The sequence below is a fragment of the Orbicella franksi genome, chromosome 6, assembly GCF_964199315.1.
Source record: "Orbicella franksi chromosome 6, jaOrbFran1.1, whole genome shotgun sequence".
Classification (NCBI taxonomy): Eukaryota; Metazoa; Cnidaria; class Anthozoa; order Scleractinia; family Merulinidae; genus Orbicella; species Orbicella franksi.
In genome coordinates, this window is record NC_138150.1 from 29,572,853 (window position 1) to 29,592,852 (window position 20,000).

General features: G+C 39.3%; 2 protein-coding genes across 2 annotated transcripts in view; one reads left to right on the forward strand and one right to left on the reverse strand.

The window, feature by feature from the left end:
- The window catches only part of LOC145489069 (galanin receptor 2a-like), a 12,881-nt gene extending 5,014 nt beyond the window's left edge, over window positions 1–7,867 (reverse strand). Inside the window, exons 1-3 of the mRNA XM_081467973.1 lie at window positions 7,777–7,867; window positions 4,573–4,718; window positions 3,354–3,630 (exon numbers count right to left, since the gene is read on the reverse strand). Of these exons, the coding sequence (XP_081324099.1) occupies window positions 3,354–3,630; window positions 4,573–4,685 (390 nt within the window). The 5' untranslated portion in view covers window positions 4,686–4,718; window positions 7,777–7,867. The remainder of the gene's footprint in view (window positions 1–3,353; window positions 3,631–4,572; window positions 4,719–7,776) is intronic.
- Window positions 1–20,000, forward strand: part of LOC145489067 (adenosine receptor A3-like) — a 252,168-nt gene that overhangs the window by 45,695 nt on the left and 186,473 nt on the right. The window lies entirely within an intron of this gene.

Genomic DNA, 20,000 nt, shown 5'->3' on the forward strand with positions numbered 1-20,000 from the left:
TGTTGGAATTTTGCTTAAATATTTTCGTCGTAAGCTGCTCCAGTTGCAGTGAAGTAAGTGTCGAATTTAGGTATGTTCCGCTTTAAGCCTACATATATAGCGCGGACCAAGTTGTGTTCCGATGCTTCTTTTACATGAGCTGTACATTACTCCACTGTAAATTTCACATATGTTGAAGATTAACAGCTTTTCCATGACACAGCAAAACACTAGCTGGATATATTTAGATAGAGCAGAGTTTCAGGACTTCATAGTTTTCTAGCTCCTCTTACCACACGCTTGCGAGGAATTTGCCAGTCTATCGCGACCGAAAAGTAAAACAAAACAATTGCTAGTTTGAGTTTCGCCTGAATTGTAAGCAACGCTTGATGTTTCATTAAGGCCCAATAACTTTACGTCCGTAGATACTACTATAATTATATGGACGTGCCCCGTTCTACATCGTGCAAGACATACCAGCACTCAACGAGAGTCAAGGAGCTTAAAGCAAAAATACGCTCTCAAGAAGGGGTTTGCAAAAGAACATGTGCGTTTATATTAAAATAGCTCCACATTGCAGATCAGCCATCGAGTGCCTAGAAATCTAGAAAAAATACCGTCAGAGAAACACAAAATAACGAGGTCGAGCTTCAAAAAAGTAAGGATCGAAAAGTACATTACGGCATTGGCTAGCTGTTATAGCCAATAGAAACCAGACATTTTCTATCCGTCACAAGGGTACACACCACGAGAAGTTTGTGCCAAGCCGCAGAATGTCTTGCATTCTCACCGAGGTACGAGTTGCACCAGCAACTTCAGACGTACAGAGTATTTTGGAAATACCGGCAACTGATGAGATCCACATGTAGGATCGAAACCATGGTCTTGCCTGAACTAAGCCGAATGAATGGCATATAAAACACGCAAAACAGTCAACAGGACTTGCGCGTAAACAGCTACATTCTTGTTATTTGCGTGTTTTGTACAGTCAGCAAACATGACAAATTGTACTTCCGCCGCACTTTCGCGTGAAAACGTACATCGAACTCAAACAATAACTCTATAGTTTTTAAACATGGTTAAGATTGATAAATGTTTGAGAACGTAAAGCTAAGCTGAAAGTATGTTAATAGAGCAGAAATAATCAGCAAAGTTGCGATGACGCTTTCTTTAATCAACTTCGAATAACGATTTCGATTTTGTTGATCGAGTTATCAAAACTCCTTGTCTATTTTCATTTTCGCACTGTAAAATTTCACTCGGTTGAAGAAACACACATGATGTTAGTGGCCTTTTTGCGTTCGTGAAATTTGTGGCAGCATCTTAGCACAAAAGATAATGAAATAAATCTTTGTCAAGATTTCTTGACAATTGAAAACACCGACTCGGACTTGAAAGTGCACAAGCTGCACTATGCAAATGAGCTACTTGTACGCGTCAGACTTTCCTTTCAAAAACTTTTGCAAACTCGCCAAAGAAGTAGGAACAATAAGAAACCATGAAAAACAGGTTTTGGTTATGATTAAGCATTGTCTGAGAAACTCACAAATTAACTCGATACCAGAGTAGAGAGTTTTCTTGCTATAATCTCAAGTCAAAACAAACGCAAAAGCATATGCGTAACTTACAACTAGCGCGAGCAGATCTTGTTATTCATTCCCAGCGCGAGATTGAAGGCTTGTTTTCGACCCTAAAAAACCCACCTTTTCCGTTAGCTCAGGGCATAAAACTACATATGAGAGCCCTGGTTCTTATTCCCTGCCTTATTCCCTGCCATCGCTGTGAAAAATCTGCAAGAGAATCTCGCAACTCTCACCATTTGATCACGCAACGTGACAACATCCACGCGAGAGGCCCCGACATGTGCGTAGATCCGCGCGGATATATGACGTCCGGATGGCGCAATTTGTTCTAAAAATAGAAAAATTGTCCCATATCATAGGTGAGCGCGGGTCCCAAGACTTACGGTCTCCGTCCCCGATTATGGCTCCTGCCAATAATTAATAATTAATAACTCTTGGTCTTCGGCCATCATAGCTTGATTAAAAATATAAAACAAACAGCGGTGATAAGAATTTTAAACATTTGCATTTTATGAACTTGACGTTTCGTATTCTAGTCAACATACATTTTCAAAAGTATAACCGTTAAATTTTGGAAAGCTATTTATACTGTATTAATGGGGGACCCCTATTGATACAGTATGTTTTTTTTATATTTTAAAAAATTATCCGTTTAGGCCCTGTTCGCTGACTAAAACGAACGTTTGGATTGTGTGAAAATATTGAAATTGGTAATCAAAATTTTCTCGTTTTTGTTGTCTTTTTAGCACTTAAGCATGCTTAATCAAAACTATAACAAAATTCTCGAACGTGATTGGTTATCAGCAGCCCGATTTGAGCATTAATTGGACAGTGTACGCGTCATGCTTGTAATTGGACAGTACGCGTCATTTTGCGCGCGCTGTTGCGGTGCACTCTGTTGAGTAAACTGCTGTGTTTTTCAGCATTCGTAACGACGTGTAATCGTTCAGCGATCAATCGATGGTTTGTTCGTTTCTCGAATGTTGTCATAGTTTTGATTAATTGGTAACAGGACATCGTGTCGTCCAATTCAGTCTGTAATCATACTCGTGATTAACAAATCGGACTCCCGCTTCGCGGTCGTCCGATTTTGTTAATCACTCGTATGATTACAGACCGAATTGGACTCCACTCAGTTTTATTACCATTATTAACCAAAACTATAACAAAATTCTCGTACGTGATTGGCTATCAGCAGCCCGATTTGAGCATTAATTGGACAGTGTATACGCGTCATGCTTGTAATTGGACAGTACGCGTCATTTTGCACGTGCTGTTGCGGTGCACTTTGTTGAGTAAACTGCTGTGTTTTTCAGCATTCATAACGACGTTTAGTCGTTCAGCGATCAATCGATGGTTTGCTCATTTCTCGAATTTTGTCATAGTTTTGATTAACTGGTAACAGGACATCGTGTCGTCCAATTCAGTCTGTAATCATACTCGTGATTAACAAATCGAAATCCCGCTTCGCGGTCGTCCGATTTTGTTAATCACTCGTATGAGTACACACCGAATTGGACTCCACTCAGTCCTATTACCACTATAAATTTTCGGTATATGTCAACTATTGCTATACGCTTTGTATAATTTGTTGCGAAATATGATGAAATATGACGATTTTCTCGCCTGGAAAAAAATTCACGGCCTCCAAAACTTATAAATGGCATCTTTGAAGTGCGAAAATTTTCGCAGGTGAAAAAATCGTTCGCACTAAATATAGCTTCGAATTGACAGTTTTTTTTTGCCAAACAAATGCAATTTCGCGTAGTACAAATAGGGCCTTGGCCTAACCTTCAGACTATCCATGGTTACTTTTTCTTTGTCACCAAGGGGATAAACCACTGCATAGTATCGTTCAACGGCGACCACAGCCAAAGTAAGTATTGACGAGGCTGCTCCAACCCACGCTATGGTTCCAGTTGTAAAAAATTTACATAAAACTGTTCCAGTCACTCCGTCCGGAAGGTTGGTGAAGGAAAATTGGATAACGAGTACATTCGGGGAGATAAACGTCACGAACAGGATATCCGCAACAGCTAAGTTCACGAGAAGATAATTAATGGGAATCCTGTGGAATATATAGATAACATGAGACCACGTAATACCCACATGACAACGTATGCGCATAATGAAAGATTAGTCACGCGTGTGCGAAAGAAGCTCAAAACCGTATAATAACAATATTTAAAGAGGGTTAATTAGTTAATTAGGGTGGCCCTCGTTAACTACTATTTACAAATTGATTAAAAATTGGGCTTGGGAATGGATACATTTCCACTTGCGGCCGATCAGATCTGGTGTCTATCTTTAACGTATTGAAAGCTGTTTTGCAGGTATTTTGATGTAATGGTGTAGGGTTTTACACAGTATGCTCAAATGTTTCATTACTATGCTAGTGTTAGATGTTAAAAAATCGGCTCACTGTTAAGCTTGAAAGACGTCACCATAATTGTTTTCCATTATTTGCTCACATAAAGAAGCTGATATTTCCACTTAGCGCTAGTTATAATAATATTGAAGCATAGACGAGGCGTCAATATCATCCCTAATTGCTCTGGCCTGGTTAGTTTCGAAATAAATTTTCTAGTTAAGTCGGTATCCTTTAGTATTTGGAGGCTTTTTTTCGTTTGCAGGTGCTGTGTACACTGTGTGGCTTGTATCTTGATTTCTTTCGGCCGGCCTAATCATCAGACAGTTTTGGTCACTGTTCAGTATTCTGGAAGAATGCTCGATCTCTTAGCCTCACTATTACGCTTAAAAATTGCCGGCTTAATGTGTAAAACCCTATAATGGTATGCTATGGCAAATTCTCCACTGATAAGATGGACAATTTTAACAAATCGACAAAATTTATTTTTTATCCGTCCACAAACTCAAACTCACAAGACGTTAATCAGTATTTTATAAGTTATCCAACTCAGTTATGTTAGCGTTTCTCCTTTAATGAAGAGCGTGGTCACTGAATATTTTAAATAAAGTATGTTCAACGTAATCTGGCTTGTGGAAATACCTCATAACTCGATGCCTCTTTATAATCGCACACACCAGACAGTTTCCCACGATACCTACAACGACGAATATGGAGAGTACCGTTGTTATGACAACACTGGCTGACCCGGACATGATTGAAGTGCGCCAATGAACGTGCCGTGTGATCTGAATAAAAACAAAATAACAGTGCGCTTGATGATAATGGCTAACATGAAACTTGTTCTAAATATATAAAACTTGTGTTATTTGCAAAAATTGATCACAGATGACCACTATAATTATCATAAACATGTTGGACATGTAATATATCAAACTCGAGAGACAGTGTTTCATCGGGATATCCAAACACCGAGAAGAGAGTTGAACATGTTGAAAATACGACGCGCAGCGGAGTATCTTTGACTAAGGAGTAAACGGAGAAGTAAACTCGTCAAAATCCAGGCTAATTAAGACCGGGTATCCAAACCTCTTTCACGGTTTTCTTTGTTTTAATTTGATGACTTGAATTGTTAATTACTTTGAGAAATAAAAATGAAAGGTATATTTTTCATTGCAATAAAGCCTGTCTGTTGATCGCCTCAAGGTGTGAGACTCAGGTAATAACCAACTTTATTCTCTTTTTTTTTTTTTTTTTCGTAGAACAAGTTTTATATTTTTGGCACCTTTCGCACGTCATACGTAACCGAAAATATATAAAGAATGTCAACAGTATTAGTTTTCTTCACTATATTTTGGTGTACCAAGAGTGTGTTCAATATTCAGGGACAATTGATCTTAGTGCTGCTCAAAGAGTGTATACAATATTTTATAAAAACACGAGATTATGGACACCGCCATAATGTCATTTACGTAGAGGCCGACATTAGTTTAATAAACATTTTAGTATAGTAATCATTTTAGTATTGTCTGATCGTAATTGCCATGTGGCCGTTCTGAAGGCTGGAATGCGGCATATATCCGTTCGTCTATAATCAAATTGAATATCTTTAATTCTGCGGTTTATTCCCATCATACAAGGAGAGTGTAAGACATGCGTTCGCCCTCATTCTTCGTAACCTTCGCGGAGTACACATCAGAGAATTTTCCCACCTCCATCCCCAGTCATTCCGCCTTCACCAGTCACTGGCCTTTACTCTCGCTTACGGCTGGGCCTGTTTTCACGCCCACCTGCGCTAACGATCCGTCGAGTTTTCGGTAATTAAGCTGTCACTAAAGTTATTTTAGTCAACAAATCGCCACTCTCGTGGCCAAATTATTCCAGCTTGGATATCTCACTTTTTTTCTGGGTTGTCTTCCGGTAAACAACTGGCGGCTAACAATGAAGGGTTTTCGTACGCATCTACATAAAATAACTGAGATACTACGCGCGCTCTGATTAGTAAAAAAACCTATCGTATATTGTACCGGTAAACACAGGGTTTTGACACGCAGCACTGCGTGAGAAATAGGGAGCTCAGAACACTACTGGAAAAATACATTTAAAAAGCTCTATATATATTTTCGGCTTTCACTGGCTGAGATATCAATAGCACGAATATCTTTTAATTCAACATATACATTGAAATTTGCAAGGAAAAACAGGACCAGAATTTGGTCGCAATATAAAGCTTGATCTTTTTCTAATTTCCATGGCCAAAATTTTACGTCGATTCCGTTTACGCTTGAGTTTAGAAGAAAGTTTTAAGCGCTTTCAGTGCTTTTCACGGTCTTTGGAAGACGCAGTTCTGACTACAGCTGGGCTTGAATGATCAATCTGGGTGGATAAAAAAGCAGGTAAAAGATTTCTTTCGAGGTAACATTATGCTTATCGAGTAGCAATTCTGATTAAATTTCAGAAACAGAGTTTTCAGAAGTAATCTTTTTTCCATTCGCAAAACTTTGAAAACTGTGATTGAATCACTTCGCCAAGCGCATGAATTTTGTACTACTTGCAAACTTTTCGTATAGTCTTTTACTTTCGTGATGACTCATTCCTGCCACGAATACTTGCATTTTCCCGTCGAAGTTCTTTAAAATTAATTGATACACGCTCTGTGTTTCAGCGATAACCTTTTCCTTTCCTTTCCTAGAATATTTATAGCGCTAAATGTTTTTGTTTCCATTTTCGTTTTCGAGAAAAGCTTGTAAATCACTAGCCGTTATTTACAAGCTTTTCGAGTGTTCTCACAACATCCTGCGTGGTTTATTACGCCGGTAAACCCATAGAAAGAGTGGTTTATTTCTTCTATGAAATAACTATGTGAAAATATTTGTCAAAGTGTAGAAAATTTTATTGTACTTTCGTGTTCAAGTTGATTATTCTCAACAAATTCATCAGATGACCCAGGAAAACCAATCACAGAAGCTGAAAGAATGAGAGCACACACTCAGCGCCGGGCAAAATTCGCAGAGCAAAACGACGAAAACATTTGGCATGGTAAGTTAATCCGTTTAGTTTTGAGTGGGGCATGTTTATCAACGATTTTCATGAACAAGGACTTCCATACATTCCACATAGCTGTGGGATTTGGCTCTAAGCTAATTTTAAAAATCCTATGGTTGTTGCACAAGGTCGTTTAAGAATTGGTCGTTATTAACATTTTTGAAAATGCATGGGTCTCAATAGTATAACGAGTGCTAACACGCTCAGTGAATGATCGCTAATACCAAGATGGACGACACCAGAATTAACGATTTTTTTCGGGAGAATTAGTTATGCAGAGATGGATTAATCCTTGTTGGCTCAGAAATCATTCGATTCAGCCCCTAAATATCGAATGTTTGACCGATCGCGCAACGTGTCGCAATTTAGATCTCCCAGCAGGTAGAAATCCTTGTGTTCGGAATCAATTTTATCTACCAGTGCTTCAAATCGAGAAAAAATGTTCTGGGAAGAGCTCGGAAATCTGTACCACGTAATTATTATCAAGGGTCTAGAATGCGGCCTAATAATTTCGATTACAAGGCATAAGTTGATCAACATATATCATTTATATTATTTCATAAATAAATACACATCCGCCACCGCTTCTCCCATTAACTTGACTTCAAATCTCGGCATATATATTTCACCATCACTGATAGAACTGTTTAGTTTTGTTTCGTTGATTGCTAGTATATCAATTTAGAACTTCCGATAAATATTCAAAGGTCGTCAATATGAACGAGTAAATTAATTAAACTATTTATATTAACGATGCCATGACAAAACCGCGGCCAAATGCATTAAATTTCGATGGCTTACCCTTGGTGGAAGTGTACGACAGGACTCCCTCCCTGAATTGCACTCCACTCGGTCCAACTACTATCTTTGCAGTTTAGTTGTAAAGACTAACGTCTAATTTGGATAAATATTAACTTTGTAGCTGTTGATGAAAGCCTATACTGGCAAGTTAACTAATTTGCTGCCAGACGATGTTTTTGTCACTGAATATCAATGAAAAATCATGTGATCCGAAAATAAACTCATAAATAGTATTGCTGTCGCTAAAGTATAAGTAATAGATATTGGACCGAGTGGAGTACAAATCTGGGAGTAATTTATAGCAAGAGTGATTTTAAATTATGAGTGCGATTACAGGGACGGCGGAGACGGGGAGGAGGGGGGAGGGGGGGGGGAGGGGGGGGGGCTGGAGGCTACATAAAATAATAATTTTGTGAAAAGTGAAGTGATCAACATGACATGAGCGTAGGACGAAGAAAAAATCTGGGTGACCTCCCGAACACCGGTCGGGCGCTCTATCCACTGAGCTTCGAGAACTCATCGAGAGCAGGGTCATTTAACTGAGCTCATTTCTTTGTCCCGCGCTCGTGTCATGTTGATCAGCTCACTTTTCACATTTCATTACCGAGCTTAAAATTCACCATCTGCATTCACTTGTGAATAATTTTACAAATATCTCCAGTCCCCTACAAGTTAGCGCCTCTGGCGTTCGCTTGTAAGCCCCCCTCCCCCCCACCACCAATTCAAAATACGATCCGCCATCCCTGGTATTATTCTGTGAATTCTACGACGCACGATCCAGTTACTAGTTAGTCGTATCAAAAACAAATTTCGAGACTAAAAAAGTCTTTTGAGAACTTCTTTTGGGCGAAAAAAGCCATATTGTTTTCCATGAGTTTTAAAACTGTAAGGAACAATAGTTAAGCGCACGCAACTGATGTAGGTATTCAATTGATTCAAAAAGTTGAAATTGGGTACTTATATTTGGACAGGCACGCGTTCATACGTCGATTACGTAACAAAGATGCGTTCGGTGAGCCAATCATGATCAAGACCTTTGTCATGGATACGATCAAAACAAAACATAATGGACTCGGCATTTTGCCGAAATTTCTGTTGCAGACATCCCATATTCGTTAAAAAAAAATTTCAGAGAGACGGGCTCTCCAATGGCAGATAAGAGACTAACCAAGATTCATACCTTCCATGTAAAAAGACTCGCGTTCTAGAAATGAAGGATGCGACGACAAGCAGCTTCAATAGCAGATTTGAACTACCAGAATTCCTTTCGTTTTTTCTTTATCATTCAAATTTTGAAGTCCAAGTAGGTTTTAAATAACAATTGCCCTAATTAGCACAAGAAAAAGAAAAAATGAAGGCTTCTCGTGGTTGTAGTCATATGACGCCATCATGCAAATAGCCTAATACGGAGCGTGCTTCAAAGACAAGCGCTTTTTAAAGGAGCAATGATGAGAGACAAGTAGGCCTCTCCACAAATATCACGTAAAGTAAGTTAAATAGGCTGTCTTTCCGCAAATTCTCAAAAAGTGTTAATATCACCAAAAACATCCTAAATATCTCGAAAAACCCTCTAATTAGCTTTTATTTTTGTTGTAAAAATACATCGATTTTGAATCACTCAAACCAAAATTTTCTTCTAGTAGTGGAAGTCGAGGAAAAGGAATTGAGGAACATCGATTTTACCAGCATCCGCCATTTTGGAAAATTGCAGCTTTCGAGCTTAAGTGATATGAGATATACTTTTTGAATGGGAAATCACTGAACTGGATTGTCTCTGGCATAAGACTGAGTCTTGTTTCAAGAAAATAGCGAGGAAAACACAGGACTAAGCCAAAAACAACTATAAACATTTCTAAAAATATCTCCAAATCTTCTAAATATCTTAATATGTTCCTAATGTCTCGGAAACTTCTAAATGTCCCCCAAAGTATGCAGATATTCGTGGAAAGGCCTAGAGACAAGCGTCCCCAGCGAGAGCGCATAAATATACGCCGCGTAGAGCGGCACCCGCTTCATACAGGCCGGATGACAAGTGCAAAACAGTGAAATTATCACGTCTCATTCTCACTGAAGTTCCATCTTTCTGTAAAAAGTCTCATGCCGAAACCGAAAACAGTTTTTAAAACAACCTGGTGTTATAAGTAAACGTTTCTTGACCTGTGATGACGAACCACTGTTTTCCTCCTTCATTTATTAAAAGTAGGGCTGACATCTTTCAGTGGACAAAAACCTTGTACCTGAATAATTTTAAGTATATTACAGTCCTTTTTGCATTTTGTAAAAGCTAAAGATATAAAAATTTGCCTGAAATAACACCAAAAACAATTTCCCATGGGAAGTCGAGGGAATAAATTTCAAAGTTCAGAGAAATTGTGCAAACATAGGTAAAATTTCATCATCAGCTTCATTTCCCCAGTACTTTCAAGTGTTTCATATGAACTTCAACATTTGTTTTCTACATTTGGTGTTGTGTTAGAAATGATTTCTTTTAAGAAGATATTTAAAACAGTCACATAGAAGTTTGCAATAGAAGGTAAATAATGTTGGTACGAAGTTTTTGTCTACTAGTTACTCGAACTTCTGGTGGATTCCCTCTTAATCTACAAATTTCCAGGGAAACCAAAAAATCCCCTCAAACAGTTGGCGACATTAGACCTTTGAGAAGTTACTTAAACACCAGAACTTAATTTGAATACACACATTTAAAAGACTTGGGGAAAACAGATGCCATTTTCTTATCTCTGTACATATCAAATGCTAATTATTGTGACAATATATATCAGGCAAGAGAAGTCTTCTTCCAAATCTAATTTGTAGCTCCCTTGACTTTCTGAGATTAAAGTATAGGTATAAATAGAAATATCATTTAAAAACGGGAAGAGTCGCACAATTAAAGAGCCATACATTTAGAGACGAAACTCTGGCAACTCCGTCAGAATATGCTTAATGTCGCGAGGTCAACTATTTTTCGTTTTGTGGTATTAATTTTTTTTTTTTTATACTAATGATACTTCTCGAACCTTATGCTTCAACCTAGGAGCGTCTAGGAACGAATCAAATAAAAAAGAAAAGGCCAACAGGGATCCTTACCTCGAAAAGTTAAAGGAGAAATGATAGCCAACCCGGAAAATGTATCTCTGAGTCCAAAGTGTTTCCAACAGCTGAACTTAAAAACTTCACTTCAGTGATATTGTACCTGCTTGTATAATGACATTATCATCACAAAAGTGTCACTAAAAGCCAGAAAATTCATCAGAATGTAAAAATTTTTATTGTTATACAATATGTCGAATTATACGAACCAAGAACAACTCCACTTATAAGTAAGTTGTTCTTTTATGTACTGCCGGTCTCTTTTCATTAGTTTCGTGCGTTGTCTTTTTCTAATTTCCAGTGTTATTATTAAAGGCTGGTTTCCTTATTGTCGTAACGTTTCGCGCAGAAACTCGTTCAACAGTGGTTGCGATCATATGGAGACTACTCTCCAGAGATGGTAGCGATCTTTGCGTTGATAAATACACCGCAGTGCATTGCGTCGTCGTTTGTTCAGATCATGTCACACATGTATTTCATTCAGTCGTGAGTCAGTCAGTGGCGATCATATGGTAACTGGATGCACAGTCACTAGAATCACTCAACGTTTGCTTCGCAACCGCGATTATCGTAACTATCATTTCAGCTTTAATTGGCAATAGGCCAAAATCGATTTATTAAAAATTCAAACTCGGCTGCGAGGCTTAGGGCAACTAAAACTAAAGATTTATCACTCATCCCCGATGTTTTATTACCTCATGTCTCGAAACTATCGTAAAATTTTGTTATCATGATGTAGAAACTTTCACGAGTAAAATAATAGGGAACTGCTCGAGGTAACTGACTTTAATGGATGTTTTGAGTCGCTGTTTTCATGCACAGAAGTTGATTAATTAATTTGAATTAGCATTTGCAATTGGTCGTGAGTAAAGATTAGACAAACAACTATCGGTTATTATTCTGATTCTGAATATTCATCCTTCTCGATCTTTCCTGATTGTTCTTTTAAGTTCTTAAATGCTTTTAATTATTTTCTCAAATTGATAGCCGGGCTTCAAAGCTTCTTTCATGTAAATATAGGTTTTTGTAAAAAGCTGAGCTGTCGGGAGAAGATAATAGGGAGCTTAAGAAAACCACAACGGCAACGGTAACGAGAACGCCACCAAACAAAAGTTTTTTTTTTCAAGGGAGTTAATTGGACGACCACCTGTCAACAGGGGAGTCTACTTGTCTCAGGGCTGTTATTTTGCTGTGTCAGTCTCCTCGAGCAGGAGGGGTAACTTTGAGTACCTGTCAATCATCAGCTCTGGGCTAATCATTGACCGAGTCTGCTTGGAAAAGGCTGGTTACCCAGCAATAGTGGAGATTGTGGCGGCGCTGAAGAAAATCAAAATATGGAACAAAAGCTTGATACAAATGTCGATTAATATTATCTATTAAACCCGAGTGTCTTTTTGGGGAATATTGAACGACAAGCGCTTGTTTTTCTTTTTTCGTTGAAGATAATAAAACAAGTAAACTTTAGTAGGTGGCGGGGAAAAATGCTAGGCAGCTTGCTAATTTTTGGCGTGCCACATATAACAATAGTTAAACGGTGTATACGCCAAATTCAGCGTGATATTTGCTCGATTGTCACAGCGCTGGAGAAAATCACTAATTGAACACCGAAAAGCCTGTCAACTAGCATTACATATCAAACCGTATTTTAATAACTCAATGGACGGCCTCACGTAAGCGCGTTTTCGTGCGGAGGCTTTGAAAATAAACCCCCCTAAAGTATACTTTTCCTTAAAGCTTTTAAAATAGTTGAGGAATTCGAATAGGTTTTTAATTTTTTTCCTAAATATAAAAGTTTCAAAATTCAGCGTAATTTATAGGTTTTGGCCTTAAGTTCGGTTACGTGCCTCGGTTAACGCGGCAGTGTGATTAACTTTGGACACGATTCGTTACACAATGCCCTTCAAAAGGGCCTGTCTCCGATTTCTCAATAATCCTTTGTTTTCTTTTTATACCATTCTAAAGTTTGAATACTTGAGGTAGCCGGCAGCCCTAATAAACCAAACAAAACCACACTTCTCAGTTAAACCAGATCATAATTAAAAAAATCGGATACATCCTTTCGTATAGAAGTTATCTGGGAACATTTCAGCCAGATCTTCGCTAAATCTGTAGAATGGTGGCTGTAAACTGAAAACGTGCTTTCCTACACGCCATTTTGGTTCGAGATACAGACAAGAACAATCAGGACAACTTTTCCAGTTTAGTTTGTTGGAAGGGACTTATAACACACGAAGAATTAGATTTGAGGTATCATGGTAGGTGAGTTTTTACGAAAAACGCGAAAAATATATTTTTTTGCTGTTCAAATTGAGAAGACTGAGATAAATAAAATATTTTGCAAAACGAATGGCCCCTCACGGCGTTGAAACCTCTAAATAAAATTCACCGCCAGTTGTCACGTGTAAGGGGAATTGCGGTGTGATATTTAGTTTCTGCACGCGAACTTTTCTTGATCTGGTTCTTTCATCCCAAGCATCTAGTCTGCTGGCGGCCGGTTTTATCTCTGAGGGCCATTTACACGAGTGTTTAGTCATCGTGAACGCAAAAGGGTGGTATGGCGGTGGCCGAGTAGGGAAGAAGGCGCACCCTTGTCTCGTGCTATTCCCCTTTAGGCTAAGGCGTCCTTCGAGAGAAAAACAGACTGCCAGCAGTCTAGACGTAAACGCAAGAAAATTTTTTTTTTTTTTTTTTTTTTTTTTTTTACAGACTTAATCGTGATATTGTTTTATTTGTTTTTTTTTTGTTTTTGTTTTTTTATTATTATTAATTATCTATTGTTTTACAGCACGCATACTTACATTATTGCAAGAAAATTTCTTGCCCGCAGAAGCCGAAGAGGCGAAAATCTGGTGGAACCCACAGGTTCAGCGTCGAGCAAGACCTTTGGCTCTGAGCGACTGTGAGCTACTGTGGGTCGCACCGTAACCAAGAAGAATGGTTGAAGGAACACGAGGACACTAGTCCCGCCAATAGCTGAAGGACGAACTACAAGTGCTAGTCACACGAAATCGCTGGAGAACGGACGCGATTCCAAAACTTCCACAACGAGAGAGTCAAGCGGAGATGTAGACCTCGAGATTTCCTCTTTTGGCTTCACGAGGCATTGTTTCAGAAAATGTCTGGAGAATGAAGAAGCCTAAACTTGAGCAACATAATACCTACACCGCCGACGAAATCTTCTAAGTAAAAGGAATCACGGCAGTTAAAATACAAACTTGTATAAACTGAGCTCTTTGTAGTTTGTCGCTTCTCGGACGATTTCACTGCGACGGGTTTCCGCGCCAGAATTGTAGACGTTTTGGTAAACTGACCCATGCCGACATCTGTCAGTGCGGAGGGGATTTTTAACACCTAATCATACCAATCTCATAAAACGTTTTTCGTCTTTTTCTAGATAAAATAAAGCTGCATATGAGGATGTCGGAACATTGTTAGTTCGTTTACGCCCGTCATCAGACGAAATTGGCTGAAAATTGGCAGTTATGTTCCAGGATACCTCCTTCGAGAAAGAGTGCCAGGCTTTGTTTAAATTCGCTTCTGTTTCAAAGTTATGGTCTCTTTAGTGAGAAGGAAACGTCCGCATTGAAAAATCGCTGACACCCTTTTTGAGGGTGATGTGTGAGAAAACATTTCCGAGGTTAATCAAAACTATAACAAAATTCTCGAACGTGATTGGCTATCAACAGCCCGATTTGAGCATTAATTGGACAGTGTAGTGTAGTGTAGTGTCATGCTTGTAATTGAACATTACGCGTCATTTTGCGCGTGCTGTTGCGGTGCACTTTGTTGAGTAAACTGCTGTTGTTTTCAGCATTCATAACGACGTTTAATCGTTCAAAGATCAATCGATGGTTTGTTCATTTCTCGAATTTTGTCATAGTTTTGATTAATTGGTAACAGGACATTGTGTCGTCCAATTCAGTCTGTAATCATACTCGTGATTAACAAATCGGACTCCCGCTTCGCGGTCGTCCGATTTTGTTAATCACTCGTATGATTACAGACCGAATTGGACTCCACTCGGTCCTATTACCATTATTAATCGCCCCGCTCCGATAATTGACGCGCGGCAGCGAACCATTTTAAGCGAAGCAGTGTTTCTGTGTATTTCTTTTAATTAATAGCGGAGCTCCGGCGGCCCGAGGGGCCTCCAAGCGGAGCCCAACACTCATATAGGAAAGAAAAGGAAACCCATGAGTTGATTTTCTCATGGTTATCATAGCTAGCGGTATTGCTCGTGGGTGCGTACGCACGACGGCGACGGCGACGGCGACGGCGACGGCGACGGCGACGACGACGGAGTCGCGCAACATGGATTAAGAGGATTAAGAGTTAACCGAATTAAGATTAAGAGTTAACCGAATTATAACTTATTCTTCTATACAAATGTTTTTTTGCTGCTTTGTTTTGTGTATATGGTGATTGTCAAAACTCAAAACAGAAGGCCAAACAATATACAGAAAACCTCACTGCAAAGTTGAAAACTCCAATCAAAATTCTACGTTTTCCTGGGTTAACTTACTCGGGCTCTGAACAACCCGGCCCATGAGCTACGCTTTTAGGCTGGCCTAAATCTATATATTATCACTGCGACAATAACTTTTTAGGTAATTTCAAAGATATGATTGTATTCTATAACTATTAAGCTTTCAGAAAATGTATCGATTGAACATGAATGATAATGCGTTTACTTTGTCAAAAACCTGAAATAGATTGAAACAACCCATACTCAGAAATGCATCAGTTGTCCAAGCTAAATGCATCATGATGTCTTTGTACTATGTGTTTCGATGTTCCTTTACTCTTTACTTTTACTCTTAACTCTTTACTCTTTACTCCTTACTCCTTACTCCTTACTCCTTACTCCTTACTCCTTACTCTTACTCCTTACTCCTTACTCCTTACTCCTTACTCCTTACTCCTTACTCCTTACTCCTTACTCCTTACTCCTTACTCCTTACTCCTTACTCCTTACTCCTTACTCCTTACTCCTTACTCCTTACTCCTTACTCCTTACTCCTTACTCCTTACTCCTTACTCCTTACTCCTTACTCCTTACTCCTTACTCCTTACTCCTTACTCCTTACTCCTTACTCCTTACTCCTTACTCCTTACTCCTTACTCCTTACTCCTTACTCCTTACTCCTTACTCCTTACTCCTTACTCCTTACTCCTTACTCCTTACTCCTTACTCCTTACTCCTTACTCCTTACTCCTTACTCCTTACTCCTTACTCCTTACTCCTTACTCCTTACTCCTTACTCCTTACTCCTTACTCCTTACTCCTTACCTTACTCCTTACTCCTTACTCCTTACTCCTTACTCCTTACTCCTTACTCCTTACTCCTTACTCCTTACTCCTTACTCCTTACTCCTTACCTTACTCCTTACTCCTTACTCCTTACTCCTTACTCCTTACTCCTTACTCCTTACTCCTTACTCCTTACTCCTTACTCCTTACTCCTTACTCTTACTCCTTACTCCTTACTCCTTACTCCTTACTCCTTACTCCTTACTCCTTACTCCTTACTCCTTACTCCTTACTCCTTACTCCTTACTCCTTACTCCTTACTCCTTACTCCTTACTCCTTACTCCTTACTCCTTACTCCTTACTCCTTACTCCTTACTCCTTACTCCTTACTCCTTACTCCTTACTCCTTACTCCTTACTCCTTACTCCTTACTCCTTACTCCTTACTCCTTACTCCTTACTCCTTACTCCTTACTCCTTACTCCTTACTCCTTACTCCTTACTCCTTACTCCTTACTCCTTACTCCTTACTCCTTACTCCTTACTCCTTACTCCTTACTCCTTACTCCTTACTCCTTACTCCTTACTCCTTACTCCTTACTCCTTACTCCTTACTCCTTACTCCCTACTCCTTACTCCTTACTCCCTACTCCTTACTCCTTACTCCTTACTCCTTACTCCTTACTCCTTACTCCTTACTCCTTACTCCTTACTCCTTACTCCTTACTCCTTACTCCTTACTCCTTACTCCTTACTCCTTACTCCTTACTCCTTACTCCTTACTCCTTACTCCTTACTCCTTACTCCTTACTCCTTACTCCTTACTCCTTACTCCTTACTCCTTACTCCTTACTCCTTACTCCTTACTCCTTACTCCTTACTCCTTACTCCTTACTCCTTACTCCTTACTCCTTACTCCTTACTCCTTACTCCTTACTCCTTACTCCTTACTCCTTACTCCTTACTCCTTACTCCTTACTCCTTACTCCTTACTCCTTACTCCTTACTCCTTACTCCTTACTCCTTACTCCTTACTCCTTACTCCTTACTCCTTACTCCTTACTCCTTACTCCTTACTCCTTACTCCTTACTCCTTACTCCTTACTCCTTACTCCTTACTCCTTACTCCTTACTCCTTACTCCTTACTCCTTACTCCTTACTCCTTACTCCTTACTCCTTACTCCTTACTCCTTACTCCTTACTCCTTACTCCTTACTCCTTACTCCTTACTCCTTACTCCTTACTCCTTACTCCTTACTCCTTACTCCTTACTCCTTACTCCTTACTCCTTACTCCTTACTCCTTACTCCTTACTCCTTACTCCTTACTCCTTACTCCTTACTCCTTACTCCTTACTCCTTACTCCTTACTCCTTACTCCTTACTCCTTACTCCTTACTCCTTACTCCTTACTCCTTACTCCTTACTCCTTACTCCTTACTCCTTACTCCTTACTCCTTACTCCTTACTCCTTACTCCTTACTCCTTACTCCTTACTCCTTACTCCTTACTCCTTACTCCTTACTCCTTACTCCTTACTCCTTACTCGGGAGGACGTGACATATCCAGCTGCACTAACCCATCCTCTTATAAACCCTTTCCACCAGGACTTAACTTAAGTGATCCAGCGACTAATGGTACTGCCCTTGGCCTACTGCTTCGCCCCTGACAAAATGAAGTTTTATGAAGATTTTATACAATCGTATAAGAATATCGAGAACGCCCAGGATAACTTCTGTTGCGGAGCGTCCAGAATTGCTAGCATTTTCTAGTGAGGAAAATACAATGGAAACAAAAATGAGAGAGAGAGGAATGAGCGCTGGACTACAATTTGGTTGCGTGGTTGACTAAAGTAGGAAAGAGTAGGATTTTTGAAAATAAACTTGAGTAAAATTTTGTCAGCTGCGAATCTCTACTAATTATGTTCCTTGAAAGAAAGAGTCCCCGGGAAACGGAAGTGTCTAGCTTTCCGGATATTCTGCGAGGCCACGGCCTACCCAGAATAAATATTTTCAGTAATATGAGTTAGGTTCAGCGTGGACACAGTTCTAAGCACTTTTAATATTCAAAAGCACTCTGGAGGTGATGACATATGCAGCTCCAGTGACCCTTCCACCAATTAACCCTTTCCAGCAGGACTTTACTTATCTGATCCAGCGATTACTGGTACGGCCCTTAGGCTACTGCTTCGCCCCAGAGAAAATATAAAAGTTTTATACAATCCTGTAAGAATATCGAGTACGCCGAAGATAATTTCTGGTGCGGATCGTCCAGTATCGCTAACATTTTGGAATGAGGAAAATACAATGAAAACAAAACTGAGACAGAGAAATAAGTCCTGCAGACTACAATTTAGTTTCTTGGTTGACTGAAGTAAAAAAGAAGAGAGTTTTTGAAAAGAAACTTGAGTAAAATTTTGACAGCTGCGAATCTGTAATAATTATGTTCCTTGAGAGAACGGGTCCCCGGGAGACAGACGTTCCTAGGTTTTCGGATATTCCGCAGTAAATAATCTAATTGCAAGGCCAAGGCCTACCCAGTCAGGGAAGCGATGAGGAATGCAAGATAGGAGAGATTTATATTGTTCCAGAATAAATATTTTCATTAATTTGAGTTAGTTTCAGCGTGGACACAGTTTTAAGCACCTTTAATATTCAAAAGCACGATATATTCTTATAACATAGCCTTAGCGAAGCGCGCGTTTTGATTGATTAATATGCTAGACCGTTTGCTAGACCCATTTGCCCGTGGGTTGTACACTTACGCCAGTTTGTTTATTTGTACTTTTTTCGGCAGCTTTTTTTCATCGATGGTGATACTTTTTAAAATATGATTCTTATTTCTCTTATTCCTGTGAGCTACGAGATTTCGAGCTGAAGTTTTTTGCCTGGGCTTCACTTAAGAGATTTGCTAATTTAGCGAGCAAGAGGTGAATCAGCTGGTCGAACAAAGGCATTCGGCACTCGGAGACGGACCAAAAAACAGTAAACTGATCAACCTTTGGAAGTTAATAATGCAAAGAATGAATTTTAGAGAGAATGCTTCAGCGATTTAGCGACAACAAAATTCAGTACAAGCTTTCATTGTAAAACTTTTCTGGAGTCTGATGAATTATTTAACTCAAGTTTTCGGGTTTCAGTTTTGCTCGATCGCTCGATTCACTCGATCGTGAATTGAACTATTGAAATCGCAGAAACAGCCGCTCGAAGGAACGACTGCATCGTGCGCAAATATGAGCTTACATTTCTGACGTTTTCCTCAGTCTTCTGTTCATTTAAGCTTATCTTACCAAATAATGAAAGTGACAGAGATCATTTTTAAAAGCCATTCATGAGTTCAAATTCAGCCCTAGACGCGCAACTCATCAATTTACGCAGTGGAAAGGGAAACGAAACCCACAAACCTGCTATTGAATAAGAGCATCTCAAACAGCTCAAAGCTAGGGGTGTTTGTTCGCTCTCTTCTGCACTCTCGCTTTTAAGAAATGTCTGTTCCATATTGTTCTTTTCTTTTGCCGAAGAGGCCATGAAGGACAGAGAGCTCAGCCACCAAAAGCTTCAACCATGTGCAGTTTGTTTTCAATTCTTCGGAAAAGTGATCCGTATTTAAGCTTAACTAATTTTTGAGATACCCGTTCACCGACTGCAAGTTTCGTTTGTCGTCAGCTTGATATTTAGGTTAACCGACCGGTTTGAAGTTGCTTGTTTGCCCGAGATCGAGAAAATGTAAACTATAAACTCGCCGCGATCCAAGAAAAATTTTGATGTGTCGCTTTGTCAGATTTTTGAATGAACATTTTCGCGCGGTTTATGCGCTTTTGACTTCATGTAAGCCGGACGAGATTCAATATATACTATATCAAAAGTCTCAATGTTATAAA